Here is a 19,929-nt window from a genome sequence, read left to right as displayed (position 1 = left end):
AAGTCAAAAGGCAATGTCTTCATTAACTTTCATTAATTAACTTTTTAATTATAAAAGCAAAACAAAGTTGTCCCAATGAGAACATCTGTTCCTTTCGGTCACCTGATATCGTAGCCGTTTTCAGAACAAAAATTCGTTCGATAGATCGCCCGCAAAAAATTCGTGATGGAACGCCATTTTTTTCTTTATTTTGTTCATTGCGCTTCTTAGAAGACGCGTCTTTCTTTCACCTCCAATGTGAGAGGGAGAAAGAGCACACTATCGCCTCTCGCGTCCTGGAAAAAGATTAAAAGGAAACAGAAAATGCAACCCAAGATAAGGCCAGTTCCGATAGAGTCACCCGATACATTTGTTTCCGCAAGTTAAAGCTCATCTTCGACGCATGAGGCGGCACTGTGCTCCTTCCCCCTCTCCCGTTGGGGATGAAGGAAATACGCGTCTTCTAAGAAGCGCAATGAACAAAATAAAGAAAAAAATGGCGTTCCTTCACAAATTTTTTTGCGGGCGATCTATCGAACGGATTTTTGTTCTGAAAACGGCTACGATATCAGGTGACCGAAAGGAGCAGATGTTCTCATTGGGACAACTTTGTAGCTTTTATAATTAAAAAGTTAATTAATGAAAGTTAATTAAGACATTGCCTTTGGACTTCGCTAATGCCCTGCTAGGGAGTGCCCTTCAGCATATGCTATATTGCAATTGATTTCATCTTGGAAAAAGTGTTATATATATTTTTTTTTAAATCTGTTCACACATAGCGTGGACACCCTGTATACCGCTGTCTTTTAAAAAGGTACAGAGTGCCTTTAGTGCTTCATTTTCTTGTTTCTACGTCGGCCACCTTCCCATGACCTCGCAGAAGGAGAAGGTTCTGTTGTCGAGAGCCTCTTGGGCGCGAGCTCCACCACTGGAGAGACGGGCGCTGCCGTCGCTTTTGCGGAGAAAGTAGGATCACGTGACTCTCGCCTGCTTCGGCGCATGCTAGCTGGATGCAGAGCTCGCGCATTTAGCCTCGCTATTTCGATTTTCTTTCTTGTTCTGCTCGTTGCCTGGCGCACACATCGCATATTTTAACCTTTTCTTGCAACGATAAGCAGTTTTTGCTACCCGAGCCTGCTTCTGGACTGGTTCATCCATGCAGCTTGAGCTGTGAATAGGTTCGCGAAATGGCAAAGACACTCAATGGTGAAAGGAATGAAGAATAAAAAGACAGAAAGAAAGCCAAGAAACAATTTTCTTGCTAATGGTAGGCATTGCTAATGGTAGGACCGCGTCATTCTCGCGTCGTTCTTTAAAAGACGCTCGAGGAGGATTCCTTTTTGTAGAAATAAACCAGAGGCGTTTCCCCATGATGACGGTCTGTAGCAGTCTGCTCAACAGTGGTGCTAGCCACTCAGATTTTGGAGCGTGGAAGTCACTTCCCGCAGTAAGCTACGGTTAGCCTCCCAGCAAAGAGAATGGACACGTCCATGCTCGGTCTTGGGATGGCCGAGAATGTTCTTAACCCCACGCTCTGCATGGCGGGCGCTGAACCTTATCTCCCCGTGCCAAACAAAAGAGAAGATAAATAAGCTGTAGTCTGAAAACATGCAAACTTAAGGATGTGCCTCACGCGTAAAAGCAAACATTTCAACAGTAACCAACCCTCAGCCACACCGACGGCTGTGTTCCCGGTCGTCCAGAAGTGACTGTCGGCGATCTGTGGCGTGCCGACGAAGGTGGAGCCACTGCGAAACCGGCGAAACGACTCAGTAGGCGCCCCAGGTGGCACTACTTTGTTAAGAAGAAGGATTTCACTGAGCACACCTCAAACCCTTGCGTGAATTTCCAGAGATTTCTTTTCTACTCTTCTTTCTCCTCACAAATGAGCTCAAGTAATGGTTCACCGTAACTTCCATACTTCTCTTTACCATACACTATCGCTTATGACAGCGTAATCTGTTATGAGAGCAGTGTTCACCGTTTGTCCACACACGTATTCTGAGCACTCCCTCCCGTGGCTACTGTTATTCATGCCTATCTTCCGTATCAAGCAAGTGCTCCTGAACCTACTTGAAGCAAATACATTCGTTCACTGATAGGATTGCTATTCCAGGTTTTAGAGGGCGCGCATTATCAGTCTTGCGTTCAAATGATAGCTATCTCGGGCGTGTCAGGTCAACGAAAGGCCTCCAGAGTGCGCTGTGAGCTAATTCTTTGAAGGCGGTTATCGGAACTAGTCGTTCTGCTATGGAAATAGCCTCGCTATGTGCGTTATCATCACGTAAGAGAATCGCATGAGGGTTGGACTGCCCGGCGAATGCCACCAAAAGCTGTTGCTGTCAGTCATAAATCGAGTCACACCTCACAAAAAAACAGTTCGTTCAGTTGGTCTGGATCAGCGGTCTCGATCGACCACTATTTTGGCAAATGAACTCAAGAGTGCGTTAGGTTATAGTAAGAAGGTGTGGACTATAGGTTCAGTTTCTTTCTGTATGTTGGATTACATTCCTTGGCTGGCATTCGCTGGGTGATTTTCTGTCCTGTCTAATGCCTCGATTCGAGCTTGCTGACCTTGCAAGGGATTATACATGAAGGGAATAAGTGACGATGAACCTCCCCACTCTCCAAAGCCAAAATAAAGTTGTTGTTGTTACATGAAGCTTGTCATACGAGGTAAGCTAATATGTTCCCAAATGAGGAAGACTTAGCGCACTCTGCCATCGCACTGCACCATAACAGCATATGAGAGCAGTCTGTGCCGACACTGCGTAACAGCCTCAGCTGTGGCCTTGCACAATTTCCGAGGATTAACATGATATTGGCCAGGAGAGTCTGGACTTACGCATCTGATGGGCTCTGGACAGTAATCGGATTACGAAGTTATGTGTGCATGTCGCTGTAGGATGCGTGTTGTTCTGCTGCTCCTCGACGTATGAGAAGATAACGGGCAGGCAGTAGCTGTGGGATAGTAGCAAAGGGTGGACTGCATGCAGCGACAGAATAAGTGCCATATTACGTAAGAACGTGTTCACGTCAAACAAACTGTTTTAAGTATCCGTGCCTGACCTCTGCTGTATCGGGGACATTGGTTGGAGCAGAATGGGCGTGTGGCATTCCGCACTATATGGGACCGTTCTGCCGTGATCTGGAAGATCTAGAGCACATCCTCCTTCATTACCCACACTACCAACCTTCGCGAACCACACTTTCTGGATCTCTTAATCAGCTGGACTCTCGCCTCCTCTCTTTGCTTGGACCATGGCCAAATCCAGCCCACCAACGCTCGGCCCTCAAAGGTCTCCTGACCTTTTTGACGACTCGTTTGATTGCCCACATTACCACCAGCAATGGGGTAGAGCATCGCCCCTCTCAATGAAACTGCCCAATAATCATCATAAAATAAAGTTGGTGGTGGTGGTAGCTTTTCTTCTTCCTTCTTCCGGCCGTTTTGTATTGCCAACTGTAGGATGGGACAAGCGTAAGCTTGCCCACATCACGGTTCAAAAATAGTACTGACCTCGCCCTAAAAACGAAGAGCAGGCATGCACTGCATTGTCTCCCTCCACGTTTTACGGGCCGCGTACTGCAAATAGAGAGTGTATTGGCATCAAATGGAAGGCCGGCCACAGGGGCAGGCTTCCTGCAGCATCTCAAATAGACTCGAACAACATTCTGAATACCAACTCTCGCCCAGCGACTAAGGCTGTTCAGAGATTGCTATACGTGTCCGTTTCGCCATGCAACAGTCCATGACACTGGAAAGCTGCAAGTGGGAGAACAACACGAGGACGTGGACACCTCATAGGTTAACATGGAACTTGCTATTGTCCACCCTAAAGAGGATGTCAGAGGTCATCCAGCGACGGTGAAACTCAACTGCTCCAAGCACCGCACGCTCCCTGCAAAGAACTTTGCGAATACCGGCGTTAACTAGCCGAATCACCTCCTGCACACTGCGGCTCTCCTGCGCGTGCACTCGTCGACAGCGTGAAATCCACACGCAGCTCGCAAGGGCTCATGGGAACGTACAGCTCCTGCAAGCATTACGAGACTGTCAGAGATGAAGGTAGAAGAAGAACAACAACATTCCCGGTGTGCGCTGCAGCAGCATCTGCCGGGGTAAACCATAACCGAAGCAGACGACAGAGCTCAGTGTCCCTCAAAGTTCTCATGATGCTTTGCGTCGCGCGCTTGCTGGCGCGCGCATCTTTTTAAAATCGTTGTTTGTTTGTTTGTAACGAAACAAAAGGAGAACAATCGTCTATTGACGTAGCGTTCACCATGCAACAACAAAAGAGCGGAGTCAGATGTGCCGCATTCGGCGCGCACATGGCTGTGGTCTCAACAGAGAGGGAGGGCGCAGCTCACGCTGTTTGTGCACCGCAGAATTGAACAAAAAGGAACTTGCAACTGACCCCTATAGTCAGAAAGTTACCTAAACAAGGAGAGCGCGTGCCTCGAGGAGTTAGTGGAACTCAAAAGTAACGGGTTCGTTTGTTTGACTCCGTGTTAGCGCCGCGAAGCAACTGTGGTTGTGAGCGGCGCAAGGATGCGGACAGAACGAGAGAGGAAAGCAGGAAGCAATGGGAGGCGGGGGGGGGAGGTGTTAGTATGCGACCTGGGCCGAGTTCAGGGGGAACTGTGCCGACATTCGTCTGGATAGCCAGTAACGAGTTAAGTCGAAAGTTACCAAAATAAGTTACAGCAACGAGATACTTGTAACGAATCATCCTCAGCACTGCTTCAAAGCTTACACTCTTAAAAATGAACTTCACCGCATAGCACGCTCCTAGCCAACCATCATCTCGAATGATATCGTTATCTGCCCTGATTTGTTGAAAACGGGAGGCGTACGCCTTTTCTGTGACACTTATGCTGATCATAATTGTCACAGAAAAGGCGTACGCCTCCCGTTTTCAACAAATCAGGGCAGATAACGATATCATTCGAGATAATAGTTGGCTAGGAGCGTGCTATGCGGTGAAGTTCATTTTTAAGAGCGTATTCAATTCTTAGTGGGCGCATTGATCTGTCACGCGTTTTCTCCCTGTTGCTTATTTGTTGGAAAATAAGCAGTAAATAAAGCAATAAATAAGCAGAAAATAAGTTGCTTATCTGTTTCTTGAGTATGAGGAGCAGCAGAAAAGACACACACACGACGCTCATCCAGTTGTGTGTGTGTGTCTTTTCTGCTGCTCCTCATGCTCAGGGAATATGTTGCCTACAAGTCCGTTGCACCAGCTTGCTTGCCTCCTAACACTGTGTTCCATGTTGTTTTTGTGTCGTCGCCCCGCTACGTGCACGTGCAGCTGTGTTTGCAATGGCCGCGAAATCAGTGGCACATAGCGTGCCAGGCCACAACGAGTGCACGTGCGCACTCATACTTTGTCGCGAATGATAGCACCTGTCTAGACGAATAGTCGGAGAAATTGTGGGTGCGTATGGGGAAGAAGGGGACTGATAAGTCCAGGATGAGTGGCCTGTTACCTGTTACGTCATCGCCTACTTCTTCACGGATATATATATACTGCCGCTCCATGTGCCATTATGCGCCACTGTAGCATCTCAATACTTTTGCAGGTTCCCTCCTCGGTAAGAGAACGGAAAAGGGACAAGAGAATGCGGTACGGACTCGTGAGCATTTTGCTGCTCTTGACAGTCAACGGTAAGCACTCTTTGACGTGCTACAATAACTAACGTCAAAGGATCTTGGCCGCTTGCAAGAACGCTGAGGTTCCTCAGTGCCGCCCTCAGTAGCCTCGGTAGCGCTTCGGGCACGAGCAGAGTTGAGGACTGTAGCGGGTGCCAGAAGCCACTGAGGACATCACTGGGGAATCTCCTCAATGTTTGTGCAAGTGGGTCGTTATCCCATATGTAGCTAGTGGATATCAAAGTGTGCTTGCATAAAAAAAAGAAGATATATGCGGATAAAGGAACGTACCAACATGGTAGCTGTGTTGCCAAGCTCTCGGAGTCGACGTCGGCCATCAGTCTTTGAGAGAAAGAAGAAAACCATCCGTGCAAACAACCTTATGTGCAATGAATGTCAAGTCCGTGAGCAAATACCCGACTATTACTAGAACGTTGTCGACTTTTCCCTGCAACGCTTGAGTCAACAACATTTCTCTTTCTACTTTGCAGTATGAGGTCAATAACTTTAAAATCCGCCATACCGTTGGTTTCAGGAATGTTTGGTGGAAATGTTCACTGTTTTTTAATTATTATTATTATTATTTCCTTTTCTTTCTTTCTTTTTTTTCTCGATATATCAAGTGACGATGGATGAGAAAATTTGCCGCTTCATTTCTGCCTGAAACATTGAAGGCGAAGCAGAGGTGCCCATTTTTCGCGTGTTCTCGCCGTCAATTCGCAGAAACAAAAGAGCCCATATTAAGTCGATGATACTTTGAATTGATGTCATAACCAGCTGGTGTATACATTTCACGCGTTCATTAAAGCCGCTAAATGGACGACGCATTATGATGAAAATGAGGCAGAGCCCGAACAAATGCAGACTTGAAGGAAGAGCGCGGCAGCGGCTCAAGCGTGGACCGTCCTTCGTTCAAAGCAGCTCATTTCGCTCAGACGTGGGAGTAATTGTGATGGCAAAATTGTTCTTCGCTATTGGAGTGAGGACATGTTATTACGTTTGAGTGCGAAACGCAGCTCTCTTTTGTGCCTTTTGCCCCTGCGTGTCTTCATCCCATTTGACTTTCCCATTACACTCTTAAAAATGAACTTCACCGCATAGCACGCTCCTAGCCAACCATCATCTCGAGTGATATCGTTATCTTCCGCGATTTGTTGAAAACGGGAGGCGTACGCCTTTTTTGTGATAATTATGAACAGCATAAGTGTCACAAAAAAGGTGTACGCCTCCCGTTTTCAACAAATCAGAGCAACTAACGATATCATTCGATATGATGGTTGGCTAGGAGCGCGCTATGCGTCGAACCTCATTTTTATGAGTGTACCGTATAACAACTTACTGCTTCAGCGTGTAAATTTGAGGGAAAAGATCTCGAGGCAGACGGATTACTTCTTGCTATCACTCTCAAAACAGAACTTCACCGCATAGCACGCTCTGCGTCAGCCATGGCCACGAACGATCGGGTCATCACTTCTGATTCGAACAGAGAGGAGGGCGTACGCCTTCTTGTGTCAATTATCATATATCAAAATTCACACGAGAAGCCGTACACTCTTAAAAATGAACTTCACCGCATAGCACGCTGCTAGCCTCATCTCGAATGATATCGTTATCTGCCCTGATTTATTGAAAACTGGGGGCGTACGCCTCTTTTGTGACAATTATGAACAGCATAAGTGTCACAAAAAGGCGTACGCCCCCTGTTTTCAACAAATCAGGGCAGATAACGATATCATTCGAGATGATGGTTGGCTAGGAGCGTGCTATGCGGTGAAGTTCATTTTTAAGAGTGTACGCCACCCTCTGTCCTTGAGTCAGAAGCGACAACCCTAGCATTCGCGGCAATGGTTGGCGCAGAGCGTGCTATGCGGTGAAGCTCTGTTTTTAGGAAGTAGGAAAGCATAAATACAGTGTCGTTCATTGCGGATCACGGCATCGTATTGACATAAACATGCAAGCAATGGCAGAAATTTGCGAAGTGCATGAGATAACGAATCACATATACACCTCGCTCACTTCCGCGACAGATCTCAAAGATACGGGCTCGTTACGGTGCAAGTTGCGCGAAGCGTAGATAACTACTACATATTGGCATACGGAGTACTAATCGCAGGCAGGACGAACGCGCCATGAAGCAACTTCCCACCAATCAAGATAGCCATTTTCGGCAGCGGCCACGGACGTCTGATGGGCTCTGAACGTTTGCGGGAATTATACGTTCGGAAAGCATCGTGATTGCCTTCGACTCATCAGTAGGGAGAGGGGGCTTGTCGATATTCTAATTAACGACTAAGCAGGTATAGCGTTTAGTATCACATAGCGTTTCGCGTAAGGCAGCATTTATCTATTTTACCATTTCTCCTGAATGTTTTCCTAAATTTTGTAGCCGTCTTTCGGTGCGTCGTGTTCAACAATTTTAAAGATTGTGCTTCGCGTGACGTTGGAGTAACAACAACAACAATAATAAATGAAGGAGAAGTGATGATGGCACAGCATGCTTCCCCGTGGTAGCCACAGGACCCTACCCCACTTCACAGAGGTTAATATGAGAGGATGTATTATGGTGAACGTGAAGCGACGACAGATCAGAGTTCTGTTTAGAGCTCTTCGAGAAGTCCATGTGGCTTGCATGAAAGCAAAAAGGGAGCGAAGAGCCCGGCACTGATGCGGAGAGGAGTTCCAAGTACTTCCAAGTACTTTATACAAGCTGAATGGTCTATGGTCAAGGAGCTCAAGTTGGCATGCACTAACAATAGTGAATTTTAGTGCATTTAGTTTGAGGCAGTCGCCTTTGCGTATTTAAAGGATAGCGTTGGTTGTTCCGCGCACGCGCAGAACACAGACAGCTTCGCGCAGTGCGCAGAACCACCAGGCTATTCCTTACGTACGCATAGGCGACAGCGCACGACGCACCAAAACTCACTATTATTAGTGCGTACGTAGTCCAACCCACTCGACCGGCAATCGAGACAGGTGTCGTTCAAATCCCACCGCTGTCTAGCTTTTTCGACGACGGCCACATTTCAATTGTTCATGTTCTTACGCACCCTTGAGGCTTGTGATTGTGGTCGTCTATTCGTGTATTTGAGCCCCAGAACAGTTACTTTCCATCGTGTTCACAAGTGTTGTTCACACAGTGCAGACACGACAGGCCTCGTCAACATTGTTCACCAGAAAACGAGGACAAAAAAGAACAACGGCGGGAATTTACGACTGGGGATATCACGATATTCCACCGTTTGGAATCCACCGTTTAAAAATTCCAGATGTTCAAAATACCAAATTTCTAAGTTAAAGCTTTATTATGAAGAATGGCGGAATGATGGTGTTGAATAATACATATTACTGACAAACCTCGCAGTACTGCGCGATTTTGACGTCAGTAGAAATCATTGTCGTGAATAAAACCCGGGTTTTTGGCGACGATGGCGGCCACATCAGAGCAGCAGAAATTGTTAGAATTTGGTTGGGTTAGGTTAGTTTTCAGAGATTATGTTAGTTCATGTGTTTTTTGACGGTTTATCGCGCCGTTATGGGGGCGGCACAGCTGTATGGGCACGCACGCAAAGCTACCGTTTGGGATTTTAACGCGCCGTTTGGGATTTTGAACATATGGGATTTTAAACGGTGGATTGTTAATGGCGGCAATTCGGGACGCCCCCTTATACGATGGACCACCTGCGGACCACTCATTACAACCCAACGTATATATGCGTGTGTTTGTGTGTGTTCATCGCCACGACTCTCGCAGGGTTCATTACGCACGTGGTGCACAGCTCTGGCAGCATTCGCTTTGTCCTGTGCCGTCCCATTAAGCTGCAGCTGTTATATACAATATCACCGCAGCAATAAGTGCCAACACAAGACGGCACCGCAGATTCGTCGCCGGTTCCGATTTCGACACGTTCGGGTTGTGCACGTGGTTTGTGCTCTTCGCATCGGACACCCATGGGAAGTGAAGTCGACGGTAGCATCGTTTCGCAGGCAGGATGCCGCTACGGTCGCGTTCAAAGGATCCCGGCGGTTTCGGTGTCGGAAGTGTACAAGGACGTTCAACTCTTGGGCGAGGTGTCTCTCTTTATGGAGCTCGTGACTGTAATTCGAGCACTAAGAGGATCGCTCTCTGTGGTTCGCAGCATCGACAAGTACGTACTGTTCGGAAGCTTTGATGCAGGGCATATTTTGCCTGGTCCCAAAAGCGCCATGATCGTTGCTGTTAGGAGTCGAGTTTCTTTTCGCAGCTTCGACCTCTTATTGTCTAACTTTCTTAACATCGTATATATCACAAATATGTTCAACTCCGCCGTAACATTACACTCTTTAAAATATCGTTATTGCGCTGCGCGCAGTCCTCAACAGCGATCTTTTCCTCTTTATGGAAATATAAAATTACACTGATAGCTGGAAAACATCGTAAAGAAATTATGGCTTATTGCCTTTCGATCGTTATTTGATCGTTATATCTGCAGATTTCCCATGGTTACTTGAATGCGCAGCGCTTACAGGTCGCACAGAACCTGCTGGCATGGTTTTCCCTTGCAACAGGACTGACGAAGAGACTACAAAGTTTGATAAAAAGGCCACCCAATGTTTCTCTTTCTTCCTCTTTTTCTTTTCTTTTTTCATCCTCTAAAATACCCATAGTCTGCTGGCAAGTCTATTTGGTAACCACGAGAGCGAACAAATTCAGTGAGCGCTTGTGCAGGTGTCGTCCAGGGCTGCCGTTCGTCATGTGTTCGACCGCGCCTTTCGTTGCCATGATTCCCTTACCAACTCGTCCAACTGTGCTTTGACTCTGTTGGGCCATTCAGTTTGTTCGCTCACCAGACTTTCTTTTGTGTCGCTGGACGTTGCTTCCAGGGTTACACATTGCTGGCGTGCATATGCTGTTTTGCTCTGCACTAAAGGACACTCAGTTCTTCTGGAGGGTGTCAGCACTGCACTCTAAAAACAGAGCTTCACCGCATAGCACGATGCGCGCCAACCATTGCCACGAATGATAGTGTTATCGCTGGTGATTGGAAGACAAAGGGGGGGCGTACGCCTTTCTGTGGCAATTTTCATATATCCAAATTGCACAAAAAGGCGTACGCCCCACTCTGTTTTCGAATCAGAAGCGATAACCCTATCATTCGTGGCAATGGTTGGCGCACAGCGTGCTATGCGATGAAGTTCTGTTTTTAGAGTGTGGGTTGCACACTCTTAGAAGTGAACTTCACCGCATAGCACGCTCCTAGCCAACCACCGTCTAGAAAGATATCGTTATCTGCCCTGATTTGTTGAAAACGGGAGGCGTACGCCTTTTTTGTGACACTTATGCTGTTCATAATTGTCCCAAAAAAGGCGTACGCGTCCAGTTTTCAACAAATCAGGGCAGATAACGATATCATTCGAGATGATGGTTGGCTAGGAGCGTGCTATGTGGTGAAGTTCATCTTTAAGAGTGCACTTTACAGAGTTCTCGTCTTGTATCGAGAATGCCGAAACAACAGCTAGTACAGGATGTGATACAGGGAGTACAGGATGCTGCACTGAAGGCAAACTATGAGGGCAAAAACAGTACCGTTGCGATGTCCCAGTATCACCAAAGTGCGTCTCAACGACGTAATAAATATTAAAGGGCCACCTAGCGATAGGCTCTGAGTCTACGCTTCTTGGATACCGATCAAGTGTGATAACCGCACACACTATACGCTGGCAGAACAATTCGACACCCTATAGGACGCGCTTATCTCGTCTGCATCGAACGTCGTATCTCACACTCTCACAGATTTTCTCAAAGACACTTATGCGCACACAGCGAAGCAGGCGGGCACATCTTACGAACATGATGGAAACCAACGAAACCCACGAACTGGACAACAAAGCAACACATCCGACACTCTGTGTTCGCGCGGTCTCTGACATTATGAGCCAGTGAGTGTTTCTCGGTGCCTATAGCGTCTCCCCCTTTCCTTTCTCCCTTTTTCCTTTATGCTTTCTTCTGCCTCTTTCTTGTTTGTTTGTTTTTGTTTTCCTCTTTTTTCTGGCTCTATTGTTCCGCCCACAAACGCGTTTTGGAGTAGCCAGCCCTGACTGCGTCGGGACTACACTCTTAAAAATGAACTTCACCGCATAGCACGCTCCTAGCCAACCATAATCTCGAATGATATCGTTATTTGCCCTGATTTGTTTAGAACGGGAGGCGTACGCCTTTTTTGTGACACTTATGCTGTTCATAATTGTCACAAAAGAGGCGTACGCCTCCCATTTTCAACAAATCAGGGCAAATAACGATATCATTCGAGATTATGGTTGGCTAGGAGCGTGCTATGCGGTGAAGTTCATTTCTAAGAGTGTAACCTCTCCATATTTTTCTTTCGTGTCCAATCCAATCCAATCCAACACATCCGTGTTCTGTGTCGTGTTAATTTTTCAAATACTCATATTCCTTTTGCATATATGCAGCAATTGGGAAATAAGTGCGGCTCGAATACGGCCACATTGGAGTACATCGCGCATGTTGTATCTGTGAGGGCTGCGCTTGGCCTGTATTGCGCTATATAAACTTTTATACACACTTCTATATGCACTTCTCATGCTGTGCGATAACGCTCAATGAAAGCGGCGATCTGCACTTCGCGATTCCGCCTTTTGCTCCACAACATGTGTCTTGTTACAGTCAGTAACTAAAATATTCTACCTACATCACGGAAGAGGTTATGGATGCGTTTGTAGTTGCGCAACCTACACACACTAATTAGCGGTAATGTAAAGCTTTCATCCACCTTGCAGTGAATAACGAAGTAGACGTAAACATGATGGAAGGTAATTCGCGCTCGACCGGTGATCGAGATATGCGTGGATCAAATCCCGCCGCTGTATGGCTTTTTCGATGTCTGGATTTCAAATAGGCCCAAACAGTTTCCGGTAAACATCATGAAGTTATTCGGCGAATGGAACTCGTTACAAGTGTAGCTACTGTGTAATAATATAACTAGGTTACTAACGAAGTTACTAGTTTTCAAAATGAACTTGATGTTCTCAGGTCGTTTTGGAAAAGTAACGAATTAGTTAGTTATAGTTAGTAAAATAAGATAAACCTTGGAGCTTTCAGCAACCCACCATGGGTGCTGCCTGCTCCATTGCACACACACACACACACACACACACACACACACATAAATGGAATGATGATGTGGTGGGTCATTCTCCGCCGTTATGGCGGTACACTGCCCCATTGTGTTTGTGGAAGGGATGAGAAAGTGATGATGATGGAAAGATGTCATATTAGTGTTCGTCCACTAGTGCAGCGCTGGAGAGGAACTCAGCAACAGCTAGTACGCCTTGCATCAGATGTGAGGGGTCCGACCATGGCCCGAGAATTTTGGCTAAGTCGAACTGGCGTTGATCGACACGTTGGAGAGCAGTTTCCATGAGGGCGCGCTCGCGATCGTACTGTCCGCAGACCAGGAGGACGTGACGGAGGTCACCGCGCACACCACACGTGGAACAGAGGCTGGACGCGTCGACACCGAGGAGATGTTTGAAAGCCGGTGTAAAAGCCACATTAAGTCTCATGCGGTGGAAGACTGTGGTAAAGGAACGAGGAATTCGGCGAGGGAGAGTAGGGGACAATGCGGTGTCAACGGAGTAAAGCAAAGAGTGGGTGGTGATGTCACATTGCCATTGAGACTGCGTCAAGGGGCCAGTGAGGCTGGAGACGAGGTAACGGCGATCCTCCCGCAAAAGCTGTATTGCTATTGCAAACTCTGTCAAAACTCAAACTCACGGGTACTCAATCAATAGAGCGGGGAAACAAAATAGCACACTACAGATGTACAAAATACGGTGTCAGCAGTTCACACTAAACGGGAGTTTGCACCTACTGTTCACAATACAGTTGTGAGACCGGTCTCACTCAAGAAGGCTACCAGCAGACTGATTGCCCTCCGTTGATTGCGCGGAGTATCCCAAAGACCCAATAAATGAGCCAGCTCCACTGGGCGGTCAGTCATGCGTAAAATGCCGGTAATGAGTGACTGTCTCTCTGATATGAAGTAGCGGCACTCCAATAAGACGTGACCGCCGTCGTCCTCCACATCATACTCGAAACACAACAAAGACTGAACCAGACCCATCTTTCACAGTAAAGAACGACAGAACGGGACGCCAGCTCGAAGACGGTGAATAATATTCTCAGCAGATCGGAGTACGCCGCGAGGCATGAAAAATCTTAGGTTCGGGTCCATCTGTCGCAGAACATTCAGGTTATGGCTATACTCTCTGTAAACCACAGACGAGAAACGTCGTAGTCGTACGTCATGCTGCGTATCCGGCGAGCGTCGTGCGCCTTGAATGGAATAGCACGACATCGGCGTATGCTATGTGCCTCTGTGCCTCTGTAGCGAGACAGTCAGCTTTTTCAATGCCAGGGATACCGCCGTGGCTGGGTAACCACTGGAACCTCACTTCGTGACCGTTCTTGACCATAGCGTCGTGAACAAGAAGGGCGTCATACACCATCGAAGCGCACGATGAGTATGGGTCGCGGGTGCGTAGCGCAGATAGAGCGACTTTGCTGTCACAGTACACGACCCAACGGTTGCGATTTGCTGTCTTAATGTATCGAAGAGCTTGGGTAATGGCGCGAATCTCCGCAGCAGCATACGATGACATGTGGGATAGGCGATAACGCCTTTCAATGCCTCTCTCGGGTACCACAAAGGCGGACGAAGAAGTGTCCAATGTACATGGCCCATCCGTGTAAACATGACAGTGATCGCTGTGGAGCTCTGCCATCATCTCCAGGACTCGCTGTTTAATGACATCCACATTGGCAACTTGCTTACTGGGACATTCGGGCACAGTGAGGGATACAACTGGGTCCCGTAATATCCATGGTGCAGCCATAGGGGGTGCAGTCGGCTCAAAGTTTGTGGGCAGCTGGTCTACGTGTTGTGCGACGAGCGAGCGAAACTTAGAGTGGCGCCGGCTACTGAGCTTCCGCGGGCTAGTAGATGTTTTTCATGACGAGTCAGCAAGCGCAGATAATGGCGCAGTGTCTCTTGCACCCTCAGGGCTTGTACAGGCGGTTCATTCCCTTCTACCAATGTGCAACAGTCTGAAGCTGCCTCTGAGCGCTAGCCCCTAGTCCAGAGTGTGATATCAGTATGGGAAGATGGTCGCTTCTTCTCGTCTCGACGTCCACAGTCCATGTAAGATAATTCAGATTGTCTGCTTACTTACTTACTTACTTACTCTACTAACTTACTTTGCGAGAATTTAATTTCGCGGAAAGACAACACTCGCGAAATTCACGAAAATTGCTACTCATACGATACCAGTCTTCACTATGATAATAGAAGCCTTGGCTTTATATGCTTCATTGGGTTGGAGTTTGGTAATTTTAATGCCCTGATAAATTTCTTCAACGGAGCACAAAGCAATAAGCATCCGCATTTTCAGTTGAGTCGTCATCCTCTGCGCAATATTTCATAGAATTTATGTAGCTCCACAGTATCCTATATGCAATTAGAGATACACTGCTCACCGCTACGATGAATGCTCTGCCACCAGAGTCTCCGAATACAAGGCCCAGAACTGAATTCGTAGCGTTCACCGAAGCGGCAACTATAGGGATCGGAGTCTGACGATGATGCGCCGCGTGCACGTGTAACCGTCGCGCAAAATCAGTATTGAACAAATGTAACTTGTAGCTTCCAGTTACAAGCTACAAGTTGCTTTTGTTCAATTCTGGTCCACAAATAACGCGAACTGCGTCATCTTTCTCCCTCCCTAATCAGACGACAACACCACATGGCGTCTTGTCATTGGGCCCTGGAACCCGGGCGCGACACTACGCAGCAACATGCACGGCGCATCCGTTCGTCCGACTTTGGCCCCTATAGTTGTTACAAAACAAACTACAAGATAACAAGTTACATTACTTTAAGTTACTTTAATAAAACACTGCGGCACGTCAGGCATGTGGCCGCACAAATGTGGGAAGAATCATCTTACGTGTAGATCTACTCCCAATTATTTACTTTTCGAAGTTACCTATAGGAAAGGACCGAGTTCCTCAAGAAGTTACTGGAACTTATTAACGAGTTAAAAAGTAACTTAGTTACAGTAACGAGTTACCCCCAAGACTAATATCGAGTTTCGTCCATGGCAACGTGCTTGATGCGTGTAGCATTCTAATGGCGGCTAATACCGACACGATGAAAATTTTGTTGAGAACGAGTGAGAATAGGAATTTTTCGGAACCCACCTTCTTGGATATGGTATTTTCGTCAATTTTGCAGGAACACATTCAATGCTCGCTAATGCGCCCAACAATGAGCCCGACTTGCGCATCCGTGCTGAACGATGACATTCTGGAAAGTATACTTTTTTCGGACAACGGAGTACACACAGTGCTGCTTGGCGCAGTTCCCACAGTACAATGTCTTCGCCGGATCTGATGACTACATGTTGCGTTTAGTGTCTGAAGCTTTCGGGATTTTTTTTCTTTTTTTTTTCAAGTTTGGGGGTAAAAATCAGGGAAATAAATATATGCTCTAAATTCATGCGAATCCGGTGAGAAATCGTGTTCTATTACTCAACCAAATTGTACTGGCTTGGTACAAACGGTGACATAATACCGTTTGCTGCCGCCAAACAAGCCAATGTGCATTCCTACAGATGTTTCAGTGAGGGCAATTTGCCGGGTGAAAGTCGGGTTTGACCCTAAAGTGTCAGTCTTCGATTCGGGGTGCAAATTTGGGGAAGAATCGGGGTAAACCCTAAAAACTTCAGGCTTTAGTTATGTTACGTACAATACCGTCCTTCAGTGTTTATTTGTTTTGATAAACTGCAAAAAGGTCGCGCTGTCTCTGGTTCCCTCTTTCTGTCGTGTGCATCGCTTATCTTGCCGTTCTGAAGATGCAATACGAAAATGGCTTGTACGTCACGGTGGCTCAGTGTACCAATACGGCTTGGTCAACGAAAGGCCACCAGCATAGTTTGACCCGCCATTCCCGGCCATCCCGTCTCGTCCCGTCGCCTGATTTTATCCCGTTTATTCGGACTCGTTTTTAGATTTTACTCTTGCATTCCTTAGACTCACGAACAGTGAAAGATGCTCCGCAGACATGCAACGAGGGCGCTACGCGTTGAATTTAGCAGTGTAAGCCGATATAAAAATGTTTAGGTGATTCCTGTATGAAATTTCCCAACGGCCAGTGTCGCCTGCAATCGATCGCGGCCGCACCATTCACATTGGCAACCATCCTCGGCCCTTGGTCTAACCAGATCGACCATCGCCAAGCTCTTGAGTACTTCAAGATTTTTCTCCGGGACACTGGTCTTCTCTCTACCCTATGATGTGCCTGCGTACCTGTGTGCTGTGTGTGTGTTTTTGTGTGTTGTGTTTTTGCCTTCTGTTGATGTCTCACTCACTCCACTGACTCTCGACTCCTATTTAGTATCGTTCATCATTAATATCGGGACACATCTCATCCTGCCCATTGTGCCTTGGGGTAGTGGGCCGCACCCCATGTGGCGAATTTCCCCATTCATCGTCATTAATTTATCTGTTGTTGTTGTTGTTGCTGTTGCTGTTCCCAACGGCACTGCGCGCACAGGAGCTGAACATTGCCTACCACTGAAGACGGACCATTACCCTTTCCCTGTTATAAGAAAAAAGAAGTGAAGAAAAGTGGACGTTTTCTCTCTTTTTCTCTTTCTTTCTTTTTTTTTTGTAATTTTTACGCAACATTCTCTTTGTATTTGCCATTCGTGAACGCTGAATAAGCTTTTGCAGCGGATAAATAAATCTGATTGTGCTGCTGTCTACCTATGAGTTCTTTGATGTTCTCATCTTTCAGATTGTGAAGTAAATGCAGGTGAAATCTGCCCGAAAGGTCATTTTCCGTGCGACGCTGGAGTTCAATGTGTACGCCAGCGATTCATGTGTGATGGTCGAAAAGACTGCGAGGACGGTTCCGACGAACTCCGATGCAGTGAGTCTTTTTTATTTTTATTATTATTATTATTTGGCGCTGAAAAAAGGAGCACTATTGAGGACATCCAATGAAACTGTGTGTCACTTCGTGGATGAGCATCGGTTTTAAAGGAAAAGTGAAAACGTTAGCACGTCACAGCTAAAAAAAGCACGAATAAAAAAAAAGTTGAACGAAATGAAGAAGAGAGAAACACACAGGAAATCACAGAACATATTTCATGCTTTTTTTTTAGTTTCAATAATGCTAGTTCCACTTCTATTGTGTACAGATAGCTCTATCAGGTAGGTTTAGCGGCGTTGACAGTGATTATGGCGAGCGTAGCGGAAACGAAATTACGTCACCATGCCATGGCGTCACAACATCACGTGGTACAGCGGATGCCACAAAAGACATCACACACACATCACATCACACCACCTGCGGCACCGCCATTGGTCTGCGCTGTAGTCAAGCACAGCGCAGGTAGAGGGAAATAAATTTTAGCTGTGCGCTTGTCGCCACTGCGTCACAATGGAGCGGCCGCGCCAGAGGGCCGCGCCAGGTGCGCACGGTGCCATCTGGGAGAGCAAGATTGAAGCTCGGTTACAGGTGCGTCTGCATGGACAAGAGGCCACGACCATCTAGAACGGCCAAGAGCAGCGGGTGTTGCCACCTAGAACACGGAATCCAACCCCAACACACCCCTTACGAACTAACTCTGCTGCGTCAATTGCGCGACGCCATGCACACGATCCCGAAGAAAGTCTGAAAGACGTATTTGTAAACGTTACAAATGCGACACTTTACAAACATACAAACGCCACACGTACAACAACAACAGCAACAACATAGATGAATGGATGATGATGATGTGGGATGTTTCCCTGCGTTGAGTGCAGGACCCTACCCCATTCCAAAAAGGTTCACATGAAAGGATGACGAGGGAAGGAAATCCCTACAGTTCGTGAAGGAGGCCGGTGGCCCTCAGAAAAGAAAGAAGAGCGCCAAGTGCACGGCACTGGTGTCCAGGGTTACTCCATGGGCCGAGAACTTTGCAGATGTTGAATGGCCTCCGATCCAGCATTTCAAGTTGACAAACGCCATAAGAAACATTGCAAATATCTAATCCCTAGGCATTACATGCAGACATCTAATATCTCATACGCAGGTACCGAGGAAATGAAAAAGTACTATCACCAGTTCTACAAGAAACGTCCTGACGAAGATTTGGAAGAGAGAGGCGTCGAATGCGGTGCGTATTACCACGGTCCCTTATTACGAAACTCGCGAATGTCGTCTACTGTAATGACGTTCTGTCGGAAAAAGTTTCGGATCCAAGGGCTAGCACACACATGTCCTTCTCGGCTGGAAAATGTCTTGCTGTCGAGGAGACAGCAACAGTTAGTATGGCTGTGTAATTGTGTTTCCGTTCATCGATCCACGCCCGCAACAGCTGGTCCCCCCCCTTCTCCAACACACACACACAGCATTTATGTTGAACTTCTGGATACGCCATTGCTGTTTTTTTTTTTTTGCGCCTGCTTGATTTTCAGTATACGCTATATATATAATGTTATTATATATAATATAATATGAGTCAGCTCTGGAAACCACTAGAAGGAAAGCAACGAATTGCGTTTGTTAAGGGGAAAGCGCTTGGGGAAAATGGATTCTTGGATAGAGCGAAATCGAGAAACGCGTCGGCCGTGCTGCAAATAACCCCCCCCCCCCCCTGCGTCGGCCGTAAGTATACTGCTCGTGTGATAGGTTCATTTTAGCAGAGAACTAATTCATACAAACCATTACTTATTACGATAATAATTATTTATTATTGTTATTATTATTAGCAGTAGTAGTAATATGAAACCGTTACGAAGATTGTAGCAATGCGGGGGAGATAAACATTGCTTCCAGCACCCTGTCTATGTGTCGTGTGTCGGAGATTTCCGGCGCACGTCAAAAGAACCGCAGGCGGTCAAAATTATCGGCAGTCCTATACCCTGCGGCACGTGCAGCATATGTCGCCACACAAATAGTCTGACTCACCTTACGTGTAAATCTACTCCCAATCTATAACCATTACTTTTACTTTACACTTACAATCATTAATCTCACCGATTACTAATTAACCAGCGGCATATGGCCGAGCGGGTTAAGGCGTCCCGCTCATTGGTGGTAGCCAAGGTCGTGCTGAAGACTGGGAGGTGGTGGGTTCGAATCCTACCACCGGCTGTGCTCCCAGAGGTTTTCCCTGGGCTTTCCGATGACTTTCCAGATGAATGTTGGCACAGTTCCCCCTGAAGTCAGCCCAGGACGCACACTAACCCC

The 19,929-nt window shown here is 46.9% G+C and overlaps 1 protein-coding gene across 4 annotated transcripts in view; it reads left to right on the top strand.

Annotated features, from left to right (window-relative positions):
- The window catches only part of LOC135401150 (relaxin receptor 2-like), a 64,598-nt gene that overhangs the window by 25,337 nt on the left and 19,332 nt on the right, over positions 1–19,929 (top strand). For 2 of the 4 annotated variants that reach the window (XM_064633361.1, XM_064633360.1), the window contains exons 2-4: positions 5,563–5,647; positions 17,485–17,619; positions 18,770–18,853. In XM_064633361.1, the coding sequence (XP_064489431.1) occupies positions 5,563–5,647; positions 17,485–17,619; positions 18,770–18,853 (304 nt within the window). Of the gene's footprint in view, positions 1–5,337; positions 5,418–5,562; positions 5,648–14,769; positions 14,830–17,484; positions 17,620–18,769; positions 18,854–19,929 lie in introns of those variants that run through there. The other 2 variants (XM_064633362.1, XM_064633363.1) reach the window with 2 other exon arrangements.

Source organism: Ornithodoros turicata, chromosome 7 (assembly GCF_037126465.1).
Source record: "Ornithodoros turicata isolate Travis chromosome 7, ASM3712646v1, whole genome shotgun sequence".
Taxonomy (NCBI): Eukaryota; Metazoa; Arthropoda; class Arachnida; order Ixodida; family Argasidae; genus Ornithodoros; species Ornithodoros turicata.
This window is presented reverse-complemented; position numbering and strand designations above follow the sequence as displayed.